Source organism: Podarcis liolepis (assembly GCF_965112155.1).
Source record: "Podarcis liolepis genome assembly, chromosome: 4".
Taxonomy (NCBI): Eukaryota; Metazoa; Chordata; class Lepidosauria; order Squamata; family Lacertidae; genus Podarcis; species Podarcis liolepis.
This window is the reverse complement of record NC_139558.1, coordinates 103,982,868-104,008,876: the sequence shown is the minus strand read 5'-3', so window position 1 is coordinate 104,008,876 and position 26,009 is coordinate 103,982,868. Positions and strand designations below refer to the sequence as shown.

At 46.8% G+C, this 26,009-nt stretch overlaps 2 protein-coding genes and 1 long non-coding RNA gene across 14 annotated transcripts in view; 2 read left to right on the top strand and 1 right to left on the bottom strand.

Moving 5' to 3' along the window:
• Nucleotides 1-26,009, bottom strand: part of LOC310705032 (uncharacterized protein) — a 357,812-nt gene that overhangs the window by 143,453 nt on the left and 188,350 nt on the right. The gene's annotated exons all lie outside the window — the stretch shown is intronic.
• On the top strand, nt 662-26,009 carry LOC310705037 (uncharacterized protein). Its single transcript, XM_083499323.1, has 7 exons — nt 662-1,066; nt 3,192-3,684; nt 3,887-3,968; nt 5,204-5,286; nt 17,954-18,080; nt 21,048-23,471; nt 25,305-26,009. The coding sequence occupies exons 2-6, from the start codon at nt 3,283-3,285 to the stop codon at nt 23,462-23,464; spliced, it is 3,111 nt and encodes a 1,036-aa protein (XP_083355449.1). The 5' UTR covers nt 662-1,066; nt 3,192-3,282; the 3' UTR covers nt 23,465-23,471; nt 25,305-26,009.
• Nucleotides 7,539-9,513, top strand: LOC310705431. Its single transcript, XR_014525274.1, has 2 exons — nt 7,539-7,647; nt 7,700-9,513. It is a non-coding gene; the product is annotated as an uncharacterized lncRNA (long non-coding RNA).

Sequence of the window (26,009 nt, the reverse complement as noted above, 5' to 3'; positions counted from 1 at the left end):
AAAGAACACTCACCTGGTCAATTTAATTAATTAATTAATTAATTAATTATAATTTATTTATACCCCCCCAATCGGTCTGGGTTTCCCCAGCCACTCTTGGCGGCTTCCAACAAAATATTAAAATACAATAGTCCATCAAACATTAAAAGCTTCCCTAAATATAATAATAACAATAACCATCCATTTTCAGTCCATTGAATTAGCAATTAAGCATTTCTGGAAAAGGGAATGGCATACTTTGGTATATTAGTATAAAAAGCATGCATAGGAAAGTATTACTCATTTATGATGAGAATGGGATTTATTTATTTTGAACTTTGCTTGGTTCCTCCTTGGCAGCCAGTGCGATTCTTTCAGCAGGGCTAGAACTCAGGACCCGCTGCCTTGAGGGACACCTAAGAGCAGTTGGGCAGGGAAAGGTCTCCCTTGGGAGGTGGGGGACTCTCCTTCCTTGGAGGTTTCTGAGCAGAGATCGGACGGCCATCTGCCAGGGATGCTTTAGCTGAGATTCCTGCCTTGCTGGGGGTTGGACTAGATGACCCTGGGATCCCCTCCTATCTCTCCTCTCCTGAATTCTAGGAGGAGCTTCCTTGCCTCCTGCAAAGCCCTTTTCCCTGCAAGCTCTTCCTCTGGTTTCTGGCCAAGGGAGGGAGATGCTCAGAGTCCAGCCAAGAGCCTCACCCCCAAAAGGATATCTGGGCATTGGAGTAGCCAGGGGGGCAGCTGCCCCCCTTAATCCATAAAAAATAATAAGAATCTGAGGTTCTGCCAAGCGAGAGAGGGCTGAGCTGGAGGGACTCGGCTTGGCAAGGGTTAAAGGGAACCGAGCTGCCTTCCTAGAGAGGACAGGAAGCAAGGGGGGGCAGGTCCTCCAGAGCCAAGGCCCCTCCCTCCCCAGTCCTTTCCTGCTTCGGTGTCTCTCCTGCAAGGGCTGCCTCGCTCTCCCTCCTGGGATCTGGTGAGTCTCCTCTCTCTCTGGGATCTGGTGAGTCTCCTCTCTCTCTGGGATCTGGTGAGTCTCCTCTCTCTCTGGGATCTGGTGAGTCTCCTCTCTCTCTGGGATCTGGTGAGTCTCCTCTCTGGGATCTGGTGGGGGTCCCAGGGCTGCAGCAGGGGAGGGGGCCTGGGGGGGCCTGATCTGCTCCTGCGGGGGGGGGACCCCAAGTCAGGGAGGAGAGGGTCCTGCCAGGGAGGGGCCAGGTCTGCCACGCTCTCCTTCCTGCAGATCAGAGGGTCCCAAACTCATTTGGCCCTCCGCCCCCCCTTCAGAAATGATCTCCCTTCTTCAAACAAAGGAGTCCCTGGGACTTTAACTCTGTGTGACATCGCTCAGCCTCATTGCACAACAGAGGAAACATCTGCAAATGGTTTTCCAAAGCTGGAGAAGAAGGTGGACTAGCCCCCCCCCCCTAAAAAAAACCCCCAGGAAGGAAGGGAAGGTGGGAGAGAGAGGCCAGGAATGAAGAGAGGGATCCCAGCCCAGAGTCTGGCTGCTGCATTGGGGACCAGTTTCCCAGTGTCTCCCAGGGCAGCTCCCCACGGAGGCCACTGCAGCAATCCCCTCGCAGCCAGAGCAGGGCATCCCAGGACCACATCCTCTCTCTCCCAAAGGGATTGTTGCTGGCAAAGCAGCCGGAAATGGGCGCTGCTACTCACTGAGCCTCCAGGGACCTTGGCATCAAGGGCTGTGTGTGTGAAGCTATCTACCTCTCTTTTAAATCAGAACGAGTGAAGGCGGTGAAGGTCCTTTGTGAGTGTCTGGAAGCGGTTGGAGGATGGATGGCGGCTAACAGATTGAGGTTGAATCCTGACAAGACAGAAGTACTGTTTTTGGGGGACAGGAGGCGGGCGGGTGTGGAGGATTCCCTGTTCCTGAATAGTGTAACTGTGCCCCTGAAGGACCAGGTGCGCAGCCTGGGAGTCATTTTGGACTCACAGCTGTCCATGGAGGCGCAGGTTAACTCTGTGTCCAGGGCAGCTGTCTACCAGCTCCACCTGGTACGCAGGCTAAGACCCTACCTGCCCGCGGACTGTCTCGCCAGAGTGGTGCATGCTCTAGTTATCTCCCGCTTGGACTACTGCAACACGCTCTACGTGGGGCTACCTTTGAAGGTGACCCGGAAACTACAACTAATCCAGAATGCGGCAGCTAGACTGGTGACTGGCAGCGGCCGCCAAGACCATATAACACTGGTCTTGAAAGACCTGCATTGGCTCCCAGTACGTTTCTGAGCACAATTCAAAGTGTTGGTGCTGACCTTTAAAGCCCTAAATGGCCTCGGTCCAGTATATCTGAAGGAGCGTCTCCTCCCCCATCGTTCTGCCCGGACACTGAGGTCCAGCTCCGAGGGCCTTCTGGCGGTTCCCTCACTGCAAGAGGCCAAGTTACAGGGAACAAGGTAGAGGGCCTTCTCGGTAGTGGCGCCCACCCTGTGGAATGCCCTCCCATCAGATGTCAAAGCGAGAAACATCTACCTGATATTCAGAAGACATCTGAAGGCAGCCCTGTTCAGGGAAGTTTTTAATATGTGACATTTTAGTGTATCTTTCATCTTTGTTGGAAGCCGCCCAGAGTTGCTGGGGAAACCCAGCCAGATGGGCGGGGTACAAATAATAAATTATTATTATTATTATTATTACTAATACTAAATTACAAGGGAGGTGTCTTTGGCCTCATCCACTTGGCCCTCAGGGGTTGGCCAGATACATTCCTGGCCCTTGGAGCAAAGAAAAAGGGACCCCACCCCAGGAGTCTGTCTGGAGAGCGGCAGAGAGTCCCAAGTGCAAGAAAAGGAGGCAGAAGCAGGGGAGTGGGGGTGGGGGGAGAACAACTCCTGAGGACCCCCAGGTGAGGACCCCCACTAGAGCCAAGCATCCATTATTCACAAGATACAAATGACTCTCTTGTCAGTCAGTTCTGACTTCATGCATTGACTGGAAGGCAGCAGAAACCAGGCTGATTCACCTCACATTAATCCATTCAGTTGCCTCCACATTTTGCATTGCTAGAAGGCTAGAGACATATTTCTCCTCCTACTCTTCTTTCCCCCAAAAAAAGATAGCTCATGGACTGGAATGCGGTGCAGTCCAGCCCTAGTTCCCAGCAAGACGCATCCATGCTTGCTCAGGGAACCTTTTCTTCTCCTGATATTGTACAACTTTTGTAACAGAACAATGTATTTGCTTTGTAGGATTTGCTAGAGCTTCTCATTCAGACAGACAGAACTTGGCAGAAGACCAAAGTGTTCCTTCCGATCTCTCAGAGGCTTCCTGAGAGCACAGATGGATGAGCGAGACACAGCTGGCCCTGGAGCAGGAAGAGGCCATGCCAACCAAACTGGGAGCAGTGGGAAATTCTGGGAAAACTCTGTGCAGAAGATCCTGGGTGAGGAGGACACCCTCCGCTCAGAGGTGCAGAGCCAGCAGTTGAGGCAGTTCTGCTGCCAGGAGGCCAAAGGACCCCGGGAGGTTTGCAGCCGACTCTACCACTTTTGCCACCAGTGGTTAAAGCCAGAAAGGCACACAAAAGCTGAGATGCTGGACCTGGTGATCTTGGAGCAGTTCCTGGCTGTCCTTCCACCGGAGATGGAGAGCTGGGTGAGGGAATGCGGAGCGGAGACCAGTTCCCAGGCGGTGGCCCTGGCTGAAGGTTTCCTCCTGAGTCAGGCAGAGGAGAGAAAACAGGTGAGAGAGACTTTCCTCTGGATACTCCCAAGGGGCTCCAAACAGGATGGAGAACATCCCATAATGCTCTACTGTTGGCCCATCCGTTTTCTGGGAAGGCATCCATGGAATGAGATGGAACAGCCTGAATAATTTTGTCTTTGTCATTATTTTACTAATATTTCTCCCCATTCTCTGTTTTGAATCCTTGTTTCTTTTTCAGGGAACGGATCTCTTTGCAGAAATGGACCTGGATTCCTGTGAGGCAGAGAGGCCTCCGTTGGACACCAGAGAGAGGCCACTGGGTAAGGAGGAAGATGGTGTTTCTCTGTTTGGTCTCATTCTGTTGGTTTTCCAGCTCATCTGAGGGTTCTTTGTCACGGCTAAAAATTGGCAGCTGTTTCTTTAATGCTTAAAAAGCTGGGTCAGCATGAGTCAGCTGCCTGCACCAGGTTGTATATAGAGAGTGAGAAATGTTAGTTTGGTTTGGGTTGGTTGGTTGGTGAAAGCTGGTAGTGTTGATGTGTGTGTGAGATTTTGACCAGCTTCGGCCCATCTGAGGCTGATACAGGCTCGTCTTATCTTGAGCCCAAGCAGAGTAGTCCACACAGCAGAAGGATAAGCAGTATGTGCCACATTCTCAACTTTATTTCCACTCTATGCTGAGAGAATACAAACATGCATCTTGCCTCTGTGAGAGTAGAGAAGCAACCTGTCTCTCTAACAAAGAAACCGAGAGAACAGTGAAAATGCAAAACAATGCAAAACAATGTCTTGTGACATGCATTCGCTGCTCAGTGAGGAAGCAGAAACCAACAGTGTGTACAGTTGGTCAGTCGCTTTTTCAGAAAGGCTTTTAAGAATAAAAGCAGAAAGTACTCTGCAAGGTTACTCTTCTTGTGGACTCTTTTCTGCCAACAAGGGTCCGAGGACCAGGCTGAGGCAACAAAGGGAGGTCAGAACCCTCCTTTTTTTTTTACAAACACTGACAGGTTATGGGCCCAGTGTTTCTGAGCTTGTGCAGAGTGCAAAACGGCTGACAGCATCTGAGCAGGGAGCTGGTGAATCCTGGTGGTGTATGGAGCCCGTGGCTGTGCGTTGGAGCAGTTGGTGGCAAGCTGTAACTGTCTGCAGTGACGCTGGGGCTGCTAGGATCTGAGGATCAGGAAAGCACTCAGCATCGGCTACTGGAACAGTTTGAACTCCTAGAGGACCACAGTAGGCGACTCACAGAGCAGCTACACCAGTACTCTGCAAGGATACTCTTCTCGTGGACTCTTTTATGCCAACAGAACCTTTTTTTTTTATACAAACACTGATATTCTTTTCATCTTCTTTTGCGGGGAGACAGTTGGGAACAAGGGTGCAGAGGAGGGGAGATGGGTTTTTGCACATCTAACATATGAAATGGGCACAAACATCCAAATGCTCTCAGCAAGTAAGGCTTTCTGAAAGGCCCATCTGTAGTTAGAGATGCCCTGTTTCCCCTGTGAAAGAAGCAGGCACTCCTGGCGTCCTGTTTACATTTTTTCTCTAGCAGGTGACAGAAGGATGCCAGCAGGACCTCCTGATCCGCCTTTTCATGGGGGCAGAAGGGAAGCAGCGGCTGTGGAACCAGATCAGGTCAGGGGAAGCTGTCTTGTGGGGACAGAGGCTGAGGGATGGAGCAATGTCATGGGCTGGTTGGGCACAGAGGAATGGTGGGAGGAAGCAGCCGGGGAACCAGGAAGGGAAAGATGGCTCAGAGCCCAAGAAGTTGAGGTGGAAGAAGGATGAGTGATCAGAGGCAGAAGCCTGGGAAGAGGAGGTGTCAGAAGCTAAAGCGGGAACAGGGCTTAGTGAGCTGGGAGACTCTGTGGCAGAATGCAGTGCAGAATCAGAGGCAGAAGAGGAAGGAGGCGAGTGGGAGAGGAAAGTCGAGAGGCAGAGGTGAGTCAGGAGAAGGAGGAGCCATCGGTGGCTCCCTCTCCTTTTGCCAGAAGCCATCCTCCCTGCTTGTCTCTCAGAGCCAGGAAACCCCCTGCATTGCAGGAATCTCTGCTAGATTATGCAAACTGACAGACCCTCTGGGAATGAGCTGCTGTTCTCATGAGGCCCGAAACTCAGCCAAGTCTGTGAATATCGTGTTCTTGCTAAGAAAGTGTGAACTCCAGCTGTGTACTGTGGGATTTCCTACCCATAGAACTCTGACACCAGCCTTCTGAATTTCGCCAGTAGGATTCATCTGTAGTTGCAATTTTCATGGAATCCTAGAGTTGAAAGGGACCCCAAGGGTCATCAAGTCCAACCCCCTGCGTTGCTAGATCATCCAAGACAGATGGCCATCCAAAATTGTTGTTGTTTAGTCGTTTAGTCGTGTCCGACTCTTCGTGACCTTATGGACCAGAGCACGCCAGGCACTCCTGTCTTCCACTGCCTCCCACAGTTTGGTCAGACTCATGTTTGTAACTTCAAGAACACTGTCCAACCATCTTATTCTCTGTCATCCCCTTCTCCTTGTACCCTCCATCTTTCCCAACAACAGGGTCTTTTCCAGGGAGTCTTCTCTTCTCATGAGGTGGCCAAAGTATTGGAGCCTCAACTTCACAGTCTGTCCTTCCGGTGAGCACTCAGGGCTAATTTCTTTAAGAATGGATACGTTTGATCTTCTTGCAGTCCATGGGACTCTCAAGAGTCTCCTCCAGCACCATAACTCAAAAGCATCAATTCTTTGGCGATCAGCCTTCTTTATGGTCCGGCTCTCACTTCCATACATCACTACTGGGAAGACCGTGGCTTTAACTATACGGACCTTTGTTGGTAAGGTGGTGTCTCTGCTTTTTATTTTTTTAAAAAATTTTTTTTATTGGTTTTACAACATTTTTTAAACAATACAAACAAATAAAAAGACAAACAAACATGTATAATTTCATAACCTTTTTTTCATAACCCTCATTTCTCGGACTCCCCCATACCTCCCCTTTCTGCATCCCAATTTCCAAAATTATTTCAGCAGCTTCTAAGTAATTTTATCAAATATGTGTCCTCTTAGTCTTTTCTTCAACTTAATCTTATGTCACTGTAATCCCTTTTTCTTTCTCAACACCTCGACATTTTAGCATTCATCAATTTTATAATAGTTCTTAAGATAAACTTTGAATTTCTTCCAATCCTCTTCCGCCGTCTCTTTCCTCTGATCACGGATTCTGCCAGTCATCTCAGCCAGTGTCATATAGTCCATCACTTTCATCTGCCATTCTTCGAAGGTGGGTAAATCTTGTGTCTTCCAATACTTTGCGATAAGTATTCTTGCTGCTGTCGTAGCATACATGTGATGGGATGATGAGCTGCTTGTGCATAAAATCGTAGTCCCTCAGAGTTTGTGCAACTCCACAAACCTCTGTGTGTGACAGAGCTCCTCAGACATGTCCGCTCTAGTCACTTGCAGATTCCGACAGTGGTTGTTTTCGGAAGCGCTTCCAGCATAAAAGCTCCTTAACGGAAACACGTCTTCGGGACTCGCGGCGTGACAGCTTCCGGCGAGGAATGGGTCTCCCTAAGGGAGCTTCTGACACCTCACCACTGTTCTCGCTGGACGTGTCCCTGAGCCCTCCCTCTTGCTCGCTTTCCCTCAGAGATCCTCCCCTTTCCCTGCTAGTTCCTGCTTTAGCTGCTGCGTCTCTCTCAGCCTTCGTGAGCCTTTCCTCCAGAGACCCATCTCTCCCCCTGCTGGTCCCTGCTTTAGCTGTTGAGTCCCTCCCAGCCTCCGTGAGCCCTCTCCCCACCTGTTCCTCCGATGGCAGTTCCCTGACAATACATAAAGTTCTATCTTTCTTTAGCACCAATTGGCCGACAATGCCCAAGAGAAAGGCCTCTGGTTTCTTAGGGAAGGTACATTTACCGTATTTTTCGCACCATAGGACGCACTTTTTCCCTCCTAAAAAGCAAGGGAAAATGTGTGTGCGTCCTATGGAGCGAATGCAGGCTTTCGCTGAAGCCTGGAGAGTGAGAGGGGTCGGTGCGCACCGACTCCTCTTGCTCTCCAGGCTTCAGGAAGCTATCTGCTAGCAGAGGGAGACCCAGCTTTCCCACCGCTAGCGGAGCGCTGCATTAATCCCGAAGCTTGGGGCGTGCGGAGCTCAGCACGCCCCAAGCTTCTGGGTGCTGGCAAGGTCTCCGCTAGCCCTGGGAGAGCCCCGCGACGTCGCGCGGCTCTCCCAGGGCTAGCGGACCACTGCGCTAATCCCGAAGTTTGGGGCGTGCGGAGCTGAGCGCGCCCCAAGCTTCTGGGTGCCGGCAAGGTCTCCGCTAGCCCTGGGAGAGCCCCGCGACGTCGCGCGGCTCTCCCAGGGCTAGCGGACCACTGCGCTAATCCCGAAGTTTGGGGCGTGCGGAGCTGAGCGCGGCCCAAGCTTCTGGGTGCTGGCAAGGTCTCCGCTAGCCCTGGGAGAGCCCCGCGACGTCGCGCGGCTCTCCCAGGGCTAGCGGACCACTGCGCTAATCCCGAAGTTTGGGGCGTGCGGAGCTGAGCGCGCCCCAAGCTTCTGGGTGCCGGCAAGGTCTCCGCTAGCCCTGGGAGAGCCCCGCGACGTCGCGCGGCTCTCCCAGAGCTAGCGGACCACTGCGCTAATCCCGAAGTTTGGGGCGTGCGGAGCTGAGCGCGCCCCAAGGTTCTGGGTGCTGGCAAGGTCTCCGCTAGCCCTGGGAGAGCCCCGCGACGTCGCGCGGCTCTCCCAGGGCTAGCGGACCACTGCGCTAATCCCGAAGCTTGGGGCGTGCGGAGCTCAGCACGCCCCAAGCTTCTGGGTGCTGGCAAGGTCTCCGCTAGCCCTGGGAGAGCCCCGCGACGTCGCGCGGCTCTCCCAGGGCTAGCGGACCACTGCGCTAATCCCGAAGTTTGGGGCGTGCGGAGCTGAGCGCGCCCCAAGCTTCTGGGTGCCGGCAAGGTCTCCGCTAGCCCTGGGAGAGCCCCGCGACGTCGCGCGGCTCTCCCAGAGCTAGCGGACCACTGCGCTAATCCCGAAGTTTGGGGCGTGCGGAGCTGAGCGCGCCCCAAGGTTCTGGGTGCTGGCAAGGTCTCCGCTAGCCCTGGGAGAGCCCCGCGACGTCGCGCGGCTCTCCCAGGGCTAGCGGACCACTGCGCTAATCCCGAAGCTTGGGGCGTGCGGAGCTCAGCACGCCCCAAGCTTCTGGGTGCTGGCAAGGTCTCCGCTAGCCCTGGGAGAGCCCCGCGACGTCGCGCGGCTCTCCCAGGGCTAGCGGACCACTGTGCTAATCCCGAAGTTTGGGGCGTGCGGAGCTGAGCGCGCCCCAAGCTTCTGGGTGCCGGCAAGGTCTCCGCTAGCCCTGGGAGAGCCCCGCGACATCGCGGGGCTCTCCCAGGGCTAGCGGAGACCTTGCCGGCGCCCAGAAGCTTGGGGCACGCTGAGCTCCGCACGCCCCAAGCTTCGGGATTAGCGCTCCGCTAGCCGTGTCTAGGCTGCAGATAGCAGCCTGCTTCCCGGAGCGTCGGGCGCCCTGAAAGCAGAGCTCCTGGCGCTTTGGGAACACATCCGCAGCATGGGGACCCTTGCAGGAGCTCCCCGCAAGCCTCCCCACACTGTGGATAGCAGCCTGCGGCCCGGCGGGTGGGGCGCCCTGAAGCAGAGCGCCCCGCGCGCTAGGCAGACATCAGCCAGCCCCACAAGCTCGGGGGACAGCAGGGAGGCGCAGCGCCACTATCCCGCTGTTCCTCGACCTGGTTCGGTTTCCCTGACCTGCTTTTGGGGGGGAAATAAAGGGAAAATTTTTTTCCTTTATTTCCCCCCCAAAAAACTAGGCGCGTCCTATGGTCCGGTGCGTCCAATCGTGCGAAAAATACGGTAAGTACTTTTTTCATTTCATTATATATCATCTCCCAGAAGGCCTTAATCTTTGGGCACGTCCACCAAAGGTGGTAGAAAGTACCTTCAGATTCTTTACATTTCCAGCACTTGTTATCAGGCAAATGGTAAATCTTTGCTAGCTTGACTGGGGTCGTGTACCACCTATAGATCATTTTCATAATATTTTCCTTTAAAGCATTGCATGCCGTGAATTTTATCCCGGTGTTCCACAACCTTTCCCAGTCAGCAAACATAATGTTATGACCAATGTCCTGTGCCCACTTAATCATAGCTGATTTAACTGTTTCGTCTTGTGTATTCCATTTCAGCAGCAAATTATACATTCTTGACAAGTTCTTAGTATTGGGTTTTAACAGTTCACTTTCTAATTTTGATTTCTCCACCTGGAAGCCAATTTTCCTGTCCTGTTTGTAAACCTCCATTATTTGATAATAATGGAGCCAATCTCGTACTTTGGGTTTCAATTTCTCATGACTCTGTAACTTCAATTTATCTCCATCTTGTTCCAAAATTTCCCAATACTTTGGCCATTCGGCCTCCATATTGAGTTTTTTCAATGCCTTAGCCTCCAAGGGTGACAACCATCTAGGGGTTTTGTTTTCCAACAAGTCTTTGTATCTTATCCAAACATTATATAATGCTTTTCTAACAATATGGTTTTTGAAAGCCCTATGCACTTTAATTTTATCATACCATAAGTATGCATGTCAACCAAATGTGTTATTGAAACCTTCTAAATCCAAGATATCTGTATTCTCGAGGAGCATCCACTCTTTCAGCCAGCAAAACGCTGCTGCTTCGTAGTACAATTTTAAGTCCGGCAGGGCAAATCCCCCTCTTTCTTTTACATCTGTCACTATTTTAAATTTTATTCTGGGCTTTTTGCCTTGCCAGACAAATTTCGAAATGTCTTTCTGCCACCTCTTGAAACAGTCCATCTTGTCAAGAATCTGCAAGGTTTGAAACAAAAATAACATTCTAGGCAGTACATTCATCTTGATAACTGCAATTCGGCCTAACATTGACAATTTCAAATTTGACCATATTTCTAGATCTTTTTTGATTTCTGACCAACATTTTTCATAATTGTCTTTATACAAGTTCAAGTTTTTAGATGTCAGATGAACCCCTAGGTATTTCACCTTCTTAACCACTGTCAAACCTGTTTCATTCTGGAATTTCTCCCTCTCCATACCTGTCAAATTTTCCCCCAAAACTTTAGTCTTTTGTTTATTCAATTTAAATCCGGCCACCTGACCAAATTCTTGAATTATCTCCAACACCCTTTTTGTACTAGTATCTGGCTCTTGTAAAGTAAGTACCAAATCATCTGCAAAAGCTCTTAACTTGTAATGTTTTGCTCCGACCTGTACACCTTTAACCTGCTGGTCATCTCTAATCATATTTAGCAACACCTCCAGAACCGAGATAAAAAGTAGTGGGGAAATTGGGCACCCCTGTCGTGTCCCTTTTTCTATCTTAAGTTCTTCAGTTATCACATTATTTACAATCAACTTAGCTTTTTGTTCAGAATATATCGCACCCATACCATTCTCGAATCCTTGGCCTACCCCCATCCCATGAAGATTCTTTTTCATAAAACTCCAAGAAATATTGTCAAAGGCTTTCTCCGCGTCCACAAATATCAGTACTGCTTTAGTGTTTATATTCACCTCCAATAGTTCCAAAATGTCTATTATGTTCCTCACATTATCTGATAAATGTCTTTTTGGGAGAAAGCCTGCTTAGTCCTTGTGAAGCTTCTCCATCAACACTCTTTTCAATCTTTTTGCCAAAATGTCTGCAAAAATTTTGTAATCCACATTGAGTAATGATATTGGGCGGTAGTTCTTAAGCTGAGTCTTTTCAGTCTCTGTCTTTGGTATGAGTGTAATATAAGCTTCTTTCCACGATTCTGGCGCCCCTTTCCCCTCCAAAATCTCGTTGCAGACTTCCTTTAACGGTTGTACCAACCACTCCTTCAAAGCTTTATAGTATCTGGAAGTCAGTCCATCTGGTCCTGGAGATTTGCCCAATTGCATGTTCTGAATGGCACCTTCTATCTCTTGTTCTGTTATTCTCTGATTTAGATCCACCTTACTTTGATAAGAGATTTTTTGTAATCCATATTTTTTAAGGAATTCATCTATATCCTCTTCGTTCTGCGGTCCTTGTGAATATAATTTTTTAAAATAGCTCAAGAAACAGTTTCTAATCTCGTTGGGTTTAGTTATATTCTTTCCACCCACTTCTAGATTTGTAACTGTATTTAGTTTCTGTCTTTTCTTCAATTGCCAAGCCAGAAGTTTGCCACATTTATCCGCAGATTCAAATGTCTTTTGTCTCATTTGCTTTATCTTCCACTCAATCTCTTGATTCATCAATTCCATATATTGTGTCTGATATAGCTTAATCTCTCTCAAAATCTCCTGGGACTTTGGTTTTGATCTCAATTTCTTCTCTCCTTCTTTTATCTTTTCCAAGATCTTTTCCTTCTTCTCATTTTGCTTTCTCTTTTTTACCGAATTTTGTTGAATTAGGAATCCTCGCATTACAGCTTTACTTGCGTCCCAGATCACTCTTTTTTCTACATCAGTTTTTAGGTTTATTTCAAAATAGTCCTTTAAGGTTTTTTGGGCCTTTCTGTGGATCTCCTCATCTCGAAACAGGGTGTCATTCATTCTCCATCTGAATTGACCAGTTGTTGTAAGTTTCATTTCCATCTTCACGGTGTTATGGTCAGAGCAAGTCTTTGGGCAGATTTCTATCTTCTTGATCTTTGGAGCCAGCCCACTAGTAATCCAGATTTGGTCGATTCTGGTCCAGGTCATCATTGCTTGAGAGAAGAAAGTTCCCTCTCTTTCGAGAGGGTTCCTTGTTCTCCAAATATCTATCAAGTCCATATTTTCATTCATTTCAAAGAAGGTCTTCGGAAGTCTCCCTTCCTTAGAGATTGTCTGTCTTTGTGCCTTGTCCATATTTGTAGAAACCACACCATTCATATCTCCCATGATTACTACATTGTAGTCCAAATAGTCCATCAGAGTTTCATGCAGCTTCTTAAAAAATTCCGCCTTCCCTTCATTTGGTGCATAAATTCCGACTAGTAACAATTTTTCTCCTTGTATTTGTATTTCAATTGCCAGGTATCTTCCTTGTTCATCTTTAAACATCATTTTTGGGGCCAATTTCTCTTTTGCATAAATCACCACTCCTCTTTTCTTAACTTTATCCGATGAGATGAATTCTTGTCCTAGTCTTTTATTTATAAGTAATTTCCTGTGTACCCTGGTCACGTGAGTTTCTTGTAAACAAATCAAATCCAATTGTTCTCTTTTCAAAATATGAAAAACTTGGCGTCTTTTCGTAGGCATGTTCAGCCCATTACAATTCCAACTAAGGAATTGCAGGGCCATCTTGTTATTTAGCATTCACTCCTCCTACCGCTCCAAGTTGCTGCTCTTCCTCTGATGGTGGTTTAAGTCCAAATGATAGATTCAGGATGTCTACAGCTCCTTTTACCTCTGAGGTTGGGTCTACCGTTCCCTTCTGCAGATCCTCGTGGTTTTTCTCCAAAAACTTCTCTTTGTCTTGAATTGTTTTTATTTTCACCTTCTTTCCCTTGTAGTTGAAGGACAGTCCTTGTGGGAACTCCCACCTAAAAAGTATATTGTTCCTTTTCAGCAGGTAGACCAGATCTTTGTAGAAGGTTCTCACCTCCAGAATATATTTAGGGATGTCCTTGAAGATTTGTATATGGGAATTTTCAATTTCCAAGGCCTTTTGGTAATGTAGTTTTAATATTTTGTCCCTTTCTTCCTTGGATCTAAAAGTAATCAGGCAATCCCTCGGAGTCTTTATGTTCTGTCTCCTGCCCAATCTAAATGCTGTTGTGATCTTAAATTCTTCCTCCTGCAATTCTTCCTGCCAAAAGTCAGAAAACTCTTGTGTGAGAAACTCCACGAGGCTGTCCCCTTCACTTTCAGGAACTAATCTTAATTTCAAGTTTCTCTCCTTTCTCTGTAATTCCAGCAAAGACAAGGCCGCATCATGTTCATATACTTTTTTGGAGATCGGTTCTAATTTTTCCTGTGTCTCTTCAGCAATATTTCTGGCGTCCTCTGCAATTTTACGTGTTGCAGAGTTTTCTTCAATCAGTTTATTTATAGATTCCGTATTAGAAGTCACACTTTTCGTATTCAAGTCCAACCTTGCTGTTAGTTCTGTTAATTTTTGTGAATTTTCTGTACTCTGCTTTGTCAAAGCTTCTAAAGATTGATTTATCTTGAGTAACGCCTGTGTCATTGAATCCATGGAAACAGCTGTCACTTTTTCTTGCCCAGCTGCTCCTGTCGGTGTTAGGCTTGATATTGAGCCTCTTTTCTTTTGTTGTTGTTGTTTTGCTTTAGCTCTAGTGGTTATCTCATCCGCTGGGCCGCTCATGTCCCAAGGACGTTCTCACAGGAGCAGTTCCCTGATGGAAAATTCCACTGTCTTAATCTGTTGCTTTGCAACTGTTACTTCTCAACCCTCTAGAGGGAGCAAAACAAAATGTCCAAGTGAAGGAAACACAGAACTAAGAACAAAGAAACCAGGAAACTTCAATATAAATGCTGCAACACTTTTTCTATGTAGTTTCTCTGTCAACACAGTCCAATATGTTGTGGCAGCAAAGCCCCAAAACTTTGTATCAGGTAGAATATCAACTATGTAGCTTTGTAACAAGTTTCTAAAATCAGTTCTCTGTCCTGGTGTCTTATTTTGGCAGTCCGTTTCAGGGGATTAAGACAGCGGAAAACTTTTCTCTTTCAAATAGGTCATGCAGGTTAATAAAGTTGCTTTTTCTCCCCTCTGCCCCTGCTTGCTAGAGAGGAGGTTCGTGTCCGATGCCAGGCTTAAACAGTCCTACAGTATTTTCATTCAGATGCAGCTTTATATTTTCGTTGCTTTATCTGTCATGCAGTCGGGGGAAGGCAGACTTCCTTAATTTTAACCTTCCCCGTTTCCGGCCAAATTTCAGATTTTTAAAATTTTAAAGTCCAGATAATCGTTCAATCCTACTCACGGGTTTTTCGATCCAATTTCAATTTACAGGAAGGAATCAGCGCTCTCTGTTCATGGCGACACGGCTTCACTCCGCGAGCGGGGTTGCGACTCTCAGCACCGCGCTCTCCCGATGCCGTTCCGGAGCCTTTAAAAAGGCTCTTTCGCAGTAAGGGGGCGCTTCTGGTGCCCACCGAGTCTCCTTGTTCACAGGCTTCCGCGCCTGTGATTTTAGGGGTCCCCCGCTTGCCGTAGCGGGTCAGACCCGAACTCGCGAAGCAGTCCTCCGGAGCTCGGAGGGAGGACCGCCATTAAACGCTGGCGCCGACCGGAAGTCCCGATGTCTCTGCTTTTTAAGATGCTGTCTAGGTATGCCATCACCTTTCTCCCAAGGAGCAGGCGTCTTTTAATTTTGTGACTGCTGTCACCATCTGCAGTGATCATGGAGCCCAAGAAAGTAAAAGCTCTTACTGCTTCCATTTCTTCCCCTTCTATTTGCCAGGAGGTGATGGGACCAGTGGCGATGATATTTGCTTTTCTGATGTTGACCTTCAGACCATATTTTGTGCTCTCCTCTTTCACCCTCATTAAAAGGTTCTTTAATTCCTCCTCACTTTCTGCCATCAAGGTTGTGTCATCTGTATATCTGAGGTTGTTGATATTTCTTCCGGCGATCTTAATTCCGGCTTGGGATTCATCCAGCCCAGCCTTTCGCATGATGAATTCTGCATATAAGTTAAATAAGCAGGGGGACAATATACAGCCTTGTCGTACTCCTTTCCCAATTTTGAACCAATCAGTTGTTCCATATCCAGTTCTAACTGTAGATGAGGTGATCAGGAACTCCCATTTCTTTAAGAACTTGCCATAGTTTGCTGTGGTCGACACAGTCAAAGGCTTTTGCATAGTCAATGAAGCAGAAGTAGATGTCTTTCTGGAACTCTCTAGCTTTCTCCATAATCCAGCGCATGTTTGCAATTTGGTCTCTGGTTCCTCTGCCTCTTCTAAATCCAGCTTGCACTTCTGGGAGTTCTCGGTCCACATACTGCTTGAGCCTGCCTTGTAGAATTTTAAGCATAACCTTGCTAGCGTGTGAAATGAGTGCAATTGTGCGGTAGTTGGAGCATTCTTTGGCACTGCCCTTCTTTGGGATTGGGATGTAGACTGATCTTGCCACCTCTTCTTGATGTCTTCTGCTTCTGATAGGTCCTTTCTACTTTTGTCTTTTATTATGAAAATCTTTATACAAAATGTTCCTTTCATATCTCCAATTTTCTTGAACAGATTTCTGGTTTTTCCCATTCTATTGTTTTCCTCTATTTCTTTGCATTGCTTGTTTAAGGAGGCCTTCTTGTCTCTCCTTGCTATTCTTTGGAAATCTGCATTCAGTTTCCTGTATCTTTCACTATCTCCCTCGCATTTTGCTTGCCTTCTCTCCCCCGCTATTTGTAAGGCCTCGTTGGACAGCCACTTTGCTTTCTTGCATTTACTTTTCATTGGGATGGTTTTAGTTGCTGCCTCTTGTATAATGTTGCGAGCCTCCATCCATAGTTCTTTAGGCACTCTGTCCACCAAATCTAAATCCTTAAACCTGTTCCTCACTTCCACTATGTATTCATAAGGGATTTGATTTAGATTGTATCTTACCGGGCCAGTGGTTTTTCCTACTTTCTTCAGTTTAAGCTTGAATTTTGCTATAAGAAGCTGATGATCTGAGCCACAGTCAGCTCCAGGTCTTGTTTTTGCTGACTGTATAGAGCTTCTCCATCTTTGGCTGCAGAGAATATAATCAATCTGATTTCGATGCTGCCCATCTGGTGATGTCCATGTGTAGAGTCGTCTCTTGTGTTATTGGAAAAGAGTGTTTGTGATGACCAGCTTGTTCTCTTGGCAGAACTCTATTAGCCTTTGCCCTGCTTCGTTTTGAACTCCAAGGCCAAACTTGCCAGTTGTTCCTTTTATCTCTTGACTCCCTACTTTAGCATTCCAATCCCCTATAATGAGAAGAACATCCCTCTTTGGTGTCATTTCTATAAGGTGTTGTAAGTCTTCATAGAATTGGTCATTTTCAGTTTCTTCAGCACCAGTGGTTGGTGCATAAACTTGGATTACTGTGATGTTAAAAGGTCTGCCTTGGATTCGTATCGAGATCATTCTATCATTTTTGAGATTGCATCCTAGTACAGCTTTCGCCACTCTTTTGTTGACTCTAAGGGCCACTCCATTTCTTTTACAGGATTCTTGCCCACAGTAGTAGATGTGATGGTCATCCGAACTAAATTCGCCCATTCCCATCCATTTTAGTTCACTGATGCCCAGGATGTCAATATTTATTCTTGCCATCTCATTTTTGACCACATCCAACTTACCAAGGTTCATGGTTCTTACATTCCAGGTTCCTATGCAATATTTTTCTTTACAGCACTGGACTTTCCTTTCGCTTCCAGGCATATCCGCAACTGAGCGTCCTTTCGGCTTTGGCCCAGCCGCTTCATCAGCTCTGAATCTACTTGTACTTGCCCTCCGCTCTTCCTCAGTAGCATGTTGGACGCCTTCCGACCTGAGGGGCTCATCTTCCAGCGTCATAACTTTTATATCCCTGTTGTCTTTGTCCATGGTGTTTTCTTGGCAGGGATACTGGAGTGGCTTACCGGTTCCTGCTCCAGGTGGATCACGTTTGGTCAAAACTCTCCACTATGACCTGTCCATCTTGGGTGGCCCTGCACCACATAGCTCATAGCTTTTCAGAGTTATTCAAGCCCCTTCGCCATGGCAAGGCAGTGATCTATGAAGGGGGCCATCCAAAATAGGCTTATATTATTTCTAGACTGATCACTGAATGCAAAAATTGGTTTCTAAGCAGTGGACAAATGAGAACAAATAGTGGCCTGGATTCACCTAACCAGCGCCATCAGCTGGAAAATGGAGCCTGCCCCCCATTCCTCCCCTCCCCCTCTCCATGCCCCCATGAACCCCTTGAATTTGGCCCTAGGGCATTGGGAGGGAACCTCCCCAGAACAACTCACGAGGAGAGGAGAAAGTGGATCCTTCCATCGGGGAAACTGGAATGCTTGCGTAGGCAGAGTGACTTGAAAACCACAAGGTGGAGTACCACCTATTTGCACAAAGACGGATACCCATAATTAAAAGGCAGAATAAAATAAGCATCCATAAATAAAATGTGCAGCTAGCAATCCTATTGAAACAACACCGCAACCCAGCCAGATGGGCGGGGTATAAATAATAAATTATTATTATTATTATTATTATTATTATTATTATTATTATTATTATTATTATTTACAGGAAGGAAACAACAGAGCATTGTGTAGCAGATCATATTTCTGCTGTCTCAGAGGAGGACATTTCCCTTTTTCTTTTAGGGTCCAGTCTGCTTTGAAGATGTCACCATTCGTTTCACGGACGAGGAGTGGGCGTTCCTGGGTCCTGACCAGAGAGCTCTGCATAAGGACGTCATGGAGGAGACTCGTGGGATCATGGCCTCTCTTGGTAAGGCTCCCTGTGGGATCATCATATCAGCCTGGAAATTCAACACATACCTCTATGGAACCAACCTCATATATTTTCACAGAGCTCAACAGTGCCCCCTATAACACCTGGGAACCTAACACCCCCACAATAAACAGTAACTTACCATTTTTTCTTTGAACAATCTTCCTCAAATTATTCCTTTTCCTACCACGATCAGGCTGGTCTGAACTGCCCAGGCCATCTTCAATGTCAGCTTCAGAATTGTTAGGAAAGATAAGTTGTGAGCTTTAGAGCTTACAGGGTTAACAGCTCAGAATGTCCTGCATCTGGGGAGGAGCTTTCTCAACATCCGGGAAAGCTGTTTCTTTGTTCTTTCTGACTTTCGTTTTCTGCTGAGACATGGAAGACGCAACGTCTGCATCTTCCGATGGTTTATCTTGCTGTACATACAATAAAGCTTTCTTATTTAGAGGAACAGCAGTGTATTGGACTCTGCAAGCTCACACACACAAGCAGCACTCGCTGTGCCGCTCTGCTACAAGTCCAGAAAATGTGGAGCTTCAGGTTTTCTGTTTTTGTTTTTGCTCCTGTCAGTCTTGGGTTGACCAAAGAAACAATGGAGATGGAGGGGATGCCATGGTTGGGCCAAACAAAATTCATCCCAGAGAGCTGTGGAAACGTACCGGACACCACATACGTAGCTTCAGGTTTTCTGGTTTTGTATTTGCTCCTGTCAGTCTTGGGTTGATCAAAAACATTAGGAAGAACTTCCTGACAGTAAGAGCTGTTTGACAGTGGAATTTGCTGCCAAGGAGTGTGGTGGAGTCTCCTTCTTTGGAGGTCTTTAAGCAGAGGCTTGACAACCATATGTCAGGAGTGCTCTGATGGTGTTTCCTGCTTGGCAGGGGGTTGGACTCGATGGCTCTTGTGGTCTCTTTTGTGAAAAGTGTATTTCTGAGGTTTGATGGCTCATAACACCACTTTTGTGTGGAGTAATACTATAAAATTATATATCAATGAAGGATAATCTAATGAAGAATGTAATGAAAGAACTTTTATGAAGGAGTATTTATGAGAACAGCAGTCATACCCATTGGCAACCTTTAGCTTTAATTAAGGCCTTACAATGCCTTCCCATGATATGAACCAAGTTTTTAGTACTGCAGCTGTAATAAAGTGAAACCAAGATTAAATTATTGCCTCTGTTAATTGGACTTTATTGCTGGGTTGCTTCTGACTAACAAGTTTCTTTAGTCGGCTCCATAGATTTCTGATTGGGTTAAAGTTTGGGCTATTCCCAGGCCATTCCGGCAGTGAAATATTGAAAGCACCTTTTGCACACAGCAGCAACATGACATTGAGCGGAATCCTGTTGAAGTATAAAATAGAATATATGTGTGTGTGTGTGTGTGTGTGTGTGTGTGTGTGTGTGTGTGTAATGTTTCCAAGGGGTTGCTCGAGAGCAAGCAGGCAAATATCTCCCTGCTTAGCTGTGAAGCCTTGCTTTTGCTGCCAAAATAAACCTTATCCATCCGGAGCGCCACTCTCCTGTGGCTGGCTCAGTCGTTGGCAGAATCCGTGAGTGGGCGGTTCCTAAACTTTCCCCAGCAAAGCAGCTTCTTGACTCCCAGTCTGCACCTCCCCTCTCTGCGCGGATGCTTTCTGCGCAAGGAGGGTGTGGGTAACAGAGGACCCCTCTCCTCCCCACTCTGCCCAGGCAAGTGTTCCTGGCACTGTCTTGCCTCTTCCGACTCCTGCAGCGCCGCTCCACTGGAGGCGTCTTTATTCTCCTCCGTTGAAGAGGAGCTGCTTCCCATGATCCCTGGAGGCTCTCTGTAATCCATTCGGCTTTTCCTCTCTCCCTCCTGAACCGAGGGCAGTTCCCTGACAACGTGCTTCAGCATCTGGGAAAAGATCACCTGAGGAACGCTTCAGTTTGCGCGCAAGTCTTTCATTTATGCATTTTAGGGCATTTACATCCCCATTAATGATGTAAATTTTGCCCACACCTTTTGCTGCCATACAACCCCAGATCAACACAATATCTGAGTGTTTCGTGGTCGGTGTAATGCAAGTGGATGTAAATCTTATCTGATTCTTCTCCTCGTGTATGTTATGCCATCACTACCAAGCAATGAGATTTGGGTCTCATTGCTCCAAATAACACTGTTCCATTGTTCAGCTGTCCAGTTAACATGGGTTTAATCTTTTCATCCTTTGCTTGTGAGATGACAATGGCTTATTCCTTAGAATTATAACATTTTGACCAGTCCTTGCACTCAACTTCACATTAAATTGCGCCATGTCATCTTGTATACACCCAGATGATTTTCTTCTGTCATGTAGGGACAGTCTCTCCACTCGTCCATCGTTACTTGCCTTTGTGCACCTTTCCCTGCCTTTACCGGTCTGATTTTATAGTGACTAAGTCTCCTGATACCTCTTCAAAAATATATAATGGCCAGTCTGGTTAAGTTTTTCCTTATCTTTCATCAGTTTCTTCATAACTGTAGCATTGTTCATTAAACAGTACAATTTTACATCGCTTTCTGGATGACCAGTCAACTCTTTGTGCCATTTCTATAATTTTATTATGTTTTACAAGAACACAAAAAAACCAACCACAAAAAGACACACAGTCAACCTAAGCAAGTTGTGCTTCCTTTTTCTGGTTATTTGGCTATAACATTAGATAGAATATGGGTAAATGAACAATTTCCGTTGATACATAATTGTATGATATTACTCCAAAAGAAGCAGTGTTATGAGCCATCAAACCTCTGAAATACACTTTTCTGCAAAAGTCTTCCACAATTTTGGCCACTACTCTATAGCAAACAAAGCAGCAGTCAACAACTCAACAAAATCTGATAATAAATATGTTGGTTATTGACAAACAACAAAGGTAAGAAACACACACTGAACTCCCTTAATTTCTTCTCCATTTGTTCTTGAGGCTCTAATCCCTTTTTGTCTCCATTGCAGATTATGATGAAATCAAGAACAAAGGTGACCATGATAAAATCCCCAGAGAGGAAAAGCCACGTGAAAATTTGGAGTGTGGAGAAAGCTGCAGTCAGCGCTCCCATTCCACTTCCCATCAACAAAATATCCTTGGAAAGAAACTCTATCAGTGTGTGGAAAGTGGAAAGAGCTTCAGTTCGAGCTCGGATCTCACTAAGCATCAGAGAATTCATACAGGGGAGAAACCCCATCAGTGCATGGAATGTGGAAAGAGCTTCAGTCAGGGCTCCTCTCTCACTAGGCATCAGAGAATTCATACAGGGGAGAAACCCTATCAGTGCGTGGAATGTGGAAAGAGCTTCAGTAGGAGCACCGATCTCACTTCCCATCAGAGAATTCATACAGGGGAGAAACCCTATCAGTTTGCGGAATGTGGAAAGAGCTTCAGTAAGAGCTCTAAACTCTCTTCCCATCAAAGAATTCATACTGGGGAGAAACCCTATCAGTGTGTGGAATGTGGAAAGAGCTTCACTTATAGCTCCAAACTCACTTCGCATCAAAGAATTCATACTGGGGAGAAACCCTATCAGTGTGTGGAATGTGGAAAGAGCTTCAGTCAGAGCTCTGATCTCACTTCCCATCAAAGAATTCATACTGGGGAGAAACCCTATCAGTGTGTGGAATGTGGAAAGAGCTTCAGGAAGAGCTCCTCTCTCACTTCCCATCAAAGAATTCATACTGGGGAGAAACCCTATCAGTGTGTGGAATGTGGAAAGAGCTTCACTGAAAGCTCCTCTCTCACTTCCCATCAAAGAATTCATACTGGGGAGAAACCCTATCAGTGTGTGGAATGTGGAAAGAGCTTCAGTCAGAGCGCCAGTCTCACTTCCCATCAAAGAATTCATACAGGGGAGAAACCCTATCAGTGTGTGGAATGTGGAAAGAGCTACAGTAAGAGTTCCTATCTCACTTCGCATCAAAGAATTCATACAGGGGAGAAACCCTATCAGTGTGTGGAATGTGGAAAGAGCTTCAGTCAGAGCGCCAGTCTCACTTCCCATCAAAGAATTCATACTGGGGAGAAACCCTATCAGTGTGTGGAATGTGGAAAGAGCTTCAGTAAGAGTTCCTATCTCACTTCCCATCAAAGAATTCATACAGGGGAGAAACCCTATCAGTGTGTGGAATGTGGAAAGAGCTTCAGTCACAGCTCCAAACTCACTTCCCATCAAAGAATTCATACTGGGGAGAAACCCTATCAGTGTGTGGAATGTTTAAAGAGCTTCAGAAAGAGTTCCTATCTCACTTCGCATCAAAGAATTCATACAGGGGAGAAACCCTATCAGTGTGTGGAATGTGGAAAGAGCTTCAGTCAGAGCGCCAGTCTCACTTCCCATCAAAGAATTCATACTGGGGAGAAACCCTATCAGTGTGTGGAATGTGGAAAGAGCTTCACTTATAGCTCCAAACTCACTTCGCATCAAAGAATTCATACTGGGGAGAAACCCTATCAGTGTGTGGAATGTGGAAAGAGCTTCAGTCACAGCTCCTCTCTCACTTCCCATCAAAGAATTCATACTGGGGAGAAACCCTATCAGTGTGTGGAATGTGGAAAGAGCTTCACTGAAAGCTCCACTCTCACTTCGCATCAAAGAATTCATACTGGGGAGAAACCCTATCAGTGTGTGGAATGTGGAAAGAGCTTCAGGAAGAGCTCCAAACTCACTTCCCATCAAAGAATTCATACTGGGGAGAAACCCTATCAGTGTGTGGAATGTGGAAAGAGCTTCAGTCAGAGCTCCAATCTCAGTTTGCATCAAAGAATTCATACAGGGGAAAAACCCTATCAGTGTGTGGAATGTGGAAAGAGCTTCAGTCAGAGCGCCAGTCTCACTTCCCATCAAAGAATTCATACAGGGGAGAAACCCTATCAGTGTGTGGAATGTGGAAAGAGCTTCAGTCAGAGCTCCAATCTCAGTTTGCATCAAAGAATTCATACAGGGGAGAAACCCTATCAGTGTGTGGAATGTGGAAAGAACTTTCGTCACAGCAACAATCTCACTTCCCATCAAAGAATTCATACTGGGGAGAAACCCTATCAGTGTGTGGAATGTGGAAAGAGCTTCACTGAAAGCTCCTCTCTCACTTCCCATCAAAGAATTCATACAGGGGAGAAACCCTATCAGTGTGTGGAATGTGGAAAGAGCTTCAGTCAGAGCTCTGATCTCACTTTCCATCAGAGAATTCATACAGGGGAGAAACCCTATCAGTGTGTGGAATGTGGAAAGAGCTTCAGTACGAGCTCGGATCTCACTAAGCATCAGAGAATTCATTCAGGGGAGAAACCCTATCAGTGTGTGGAATGTGGAAAGAGCTTCACTGAAAGCTCCAATCTCACTTCGCATCAAAGAATTCATACTGTGGAGAAAACATATTAGTGTGTGGAATGTGGAAAGAGCTTCTGGAGGAGCTCCAATCTCACTTTCCATCAAAGAATCTATACAAAGGTCGGAAAAACCATTAAACATGTTTAGGAACCAGACAAATCTCCACCTTTGGCTGATTAACATCGGTTTTGTGTTTTTATCTTGTGTTTTTATGTTGTAACATTCCTGAGACCTGTGGGTGTAGGGACTAGGCACCAACTCTTAAAGCCCATGGGGTCTTTGTCCCCCAATAAAATATCTGAGGGGGCCACGCCCCAGGGTTTCTCCCCCCCCAAACACAACCTTTTATTCTTCCACAACTTGCCATACAATTTCTCTTTGAATTTTCCCTCTATAAATAAATAAATAAATAAATAAATAAATAAATAATGTACACAGGTCACAAGAAAATCAAAATACAAGAAAATACAAAAGTGGACAGGTCCCATATTTGCAGGCCAAACGCAAAAGTTGCTTTGAAGCAGGGTTTCCCATCATCCCTTCCCGTTAGTCCTGCTAGCTAGGGATGATGGGAGTTGTAGTCCCAAAACAGCTGGAGACCCATGTTTGCTCTAAAGGGAAGGAAGGCTGGCCCTGTGACACCCTCTGCTGGCTAAATGAAATTTATAGATCACAAAGCTAAAGTTTATCGGCACTTGAACCTCTAAGGAGCTTCTAGGTGTTTTCTGCACCACCTAGAGTACCCACAGAATTGTGGCTTCTACTGGCAACACACATAGGAGAACAAATGAAAGACAAACACAATGGACAGGAAAAAACCTTGAAAGGATGATACCAAATGGACACAGGTAGGGGAGATGGAATGCTAGAAGTGGGGCAAGGGGAGCTGCTGGAAATTGAACTACGGGCTCAAAATATTACTTTTTTAAAAAAAATCACTGCCATTATAGGCATTGCCATTCAAATGATGTGCATGTACCATGTGATTGATTGTGCAAGGAGGGCCTTACCTGGCCCCCCACCAATATTTTATTCAAGTCAGCATCACTGCTTGAGAAGTTCAGGATGTCTGAATTCAGGGGTCAGGACACCCATGGAGACAAGTTATGTGAAACATAGCAAGTAGAATGTGCTGAGTTCAAAAATGCTTTTCACTCAGCTCTGGGTAGTCTGTTGTATCTGTCCCAGTGGAGCAGACCGGACATTGCTTTTGCTACCAATCTGCTCAGCAGGGAAGCTACAAACCCGAGTGTGAGTGCCTGGAATGGTATTTCTGTCTCCAGCTGTCAGCTAAAGGTGACGCCAAGCTGATGTGCAGAACAGATAGCAATTAGGCGAATCTGGCTAACAGGAAGTCCGTATCTGGGATGGTGGTAAGGTTTGGGGACTCTGGTTGGGTGGAAGTCCCAGTGTGCTGGTCCCGGGGGTTAATCAAGAGGCAAGGTCTAAGTCCAGTCCGTGGTCGATGAAGCAATATGAAGGCAGTCCCTTAAAGTTGAAGCTGTGTGCAGGGCAGGGTTCAGGCAGGGACTGACAACTACCAACGTTGCTCCCGCAACTTGGGACTGCGGCTAGCTGCCTTTTATATGTCCCGAGGCATAGGGCGGCCCTGATCCTCAAAAGACTCGCCTCTCCTGGCCAGGAGGCGAGCACTCTTCCTGCGGGAACTTAGTTCCCTCTGCCTCTCTGCCCTAAGCCTCTGCAGTTCAGGAGAGGCTGGAGGGTTACCGGACCCAGAGGCAACTCTAGCTTCCTCTGACGGGGCTGAGAGTGGAGCACCTGCAGGCAATGGGTCCTCCATCACCTCAGGAGCCAGAGCAGACTCAGCTCATGCCTGCACCTGAGGATCCAGCACAGGTGAGGACCCTTCAGGCTCATGCCCCAACCCCAGCTCATCTGCTTCTGGAGGCAGGGAATCCTGTTCAGGTTGGGATTCCTTAGGTTCAGCATCTGAATCTGCATCCCAGGCTATCACACCCGGAAGCAAAGTCTCATTGCGCTTTCCTTTACTGAAGCTGAATTCAGTGCGCTGTCTGAGCTTTGCAGGGAATTGGAATTCTATGTTTGTTTGGTTCAAGAAAGCTGCAGGGATTGTTGTTTGCCTGTCACGGTGTGGGAGGACAATCAACCCTGTCTGAAGTTGGCAGAGTCTGGGCAGTTTAAGGCCAGAACCAAACACCTAGACATTCATTTCCAGAATGTGTCAGAGTATCCAGTTAGGCTTGGTGAGATTGCAGTACTGTCCAAGCCAGAAGAACCTGGCAGATGGGGTCATGAAACCTTTGAGCTTTCAGCATCATGGGGAGTTCTGTAAAGGTCTGTGTTTGGGGTAAGTGGTGAAACTTACAAGCCCCCAGCAGTGCAGGATGAGAGGGGGTGTGATGGGGAATCGGAGCTTATAGGCTTAACAGCTCGGGAACCCATCGTCCTGCCTGTTCTGGGGAGGAGCTGTCTCCAACTTCTGGAGAAGCTGTTTCTTTGTTCTGTCTGACTTTCGCTTTTGCTGCCAAGCAAGGAAGCAAGATAACTGCTATCTCGGATGGTTTGTTTATTGTTACTGTTCTGCTGTAAATAAAGCTGCTAGTTTAGAACAACA

Bases quoted from the DNA above. Each gene is read 5' to 3' on its own strand.
- LOC310705037 (XM_083499323.1), top strand. From the start codon at position 3,283: ATGGATGAGCGAGACACAGCTGGCCCTGGAGCAGGAAGAGGCCATGCC. The intron at 3,969-5,203 runs GTAAGGAGGAAG...TTTCTCTAGCAG, and splicing joins CACCAGAGAGAGGCCACTGG to GTGACAGAAGGATGCCAGCA. The intron at 5,287-17,953 runs GTCAGGGGAAGC...TTTTTCTTTTAG, and splicing joins CGGCTGTGGAACCAGATCAG to GGTCCAGTCTGCTTTGAAGA.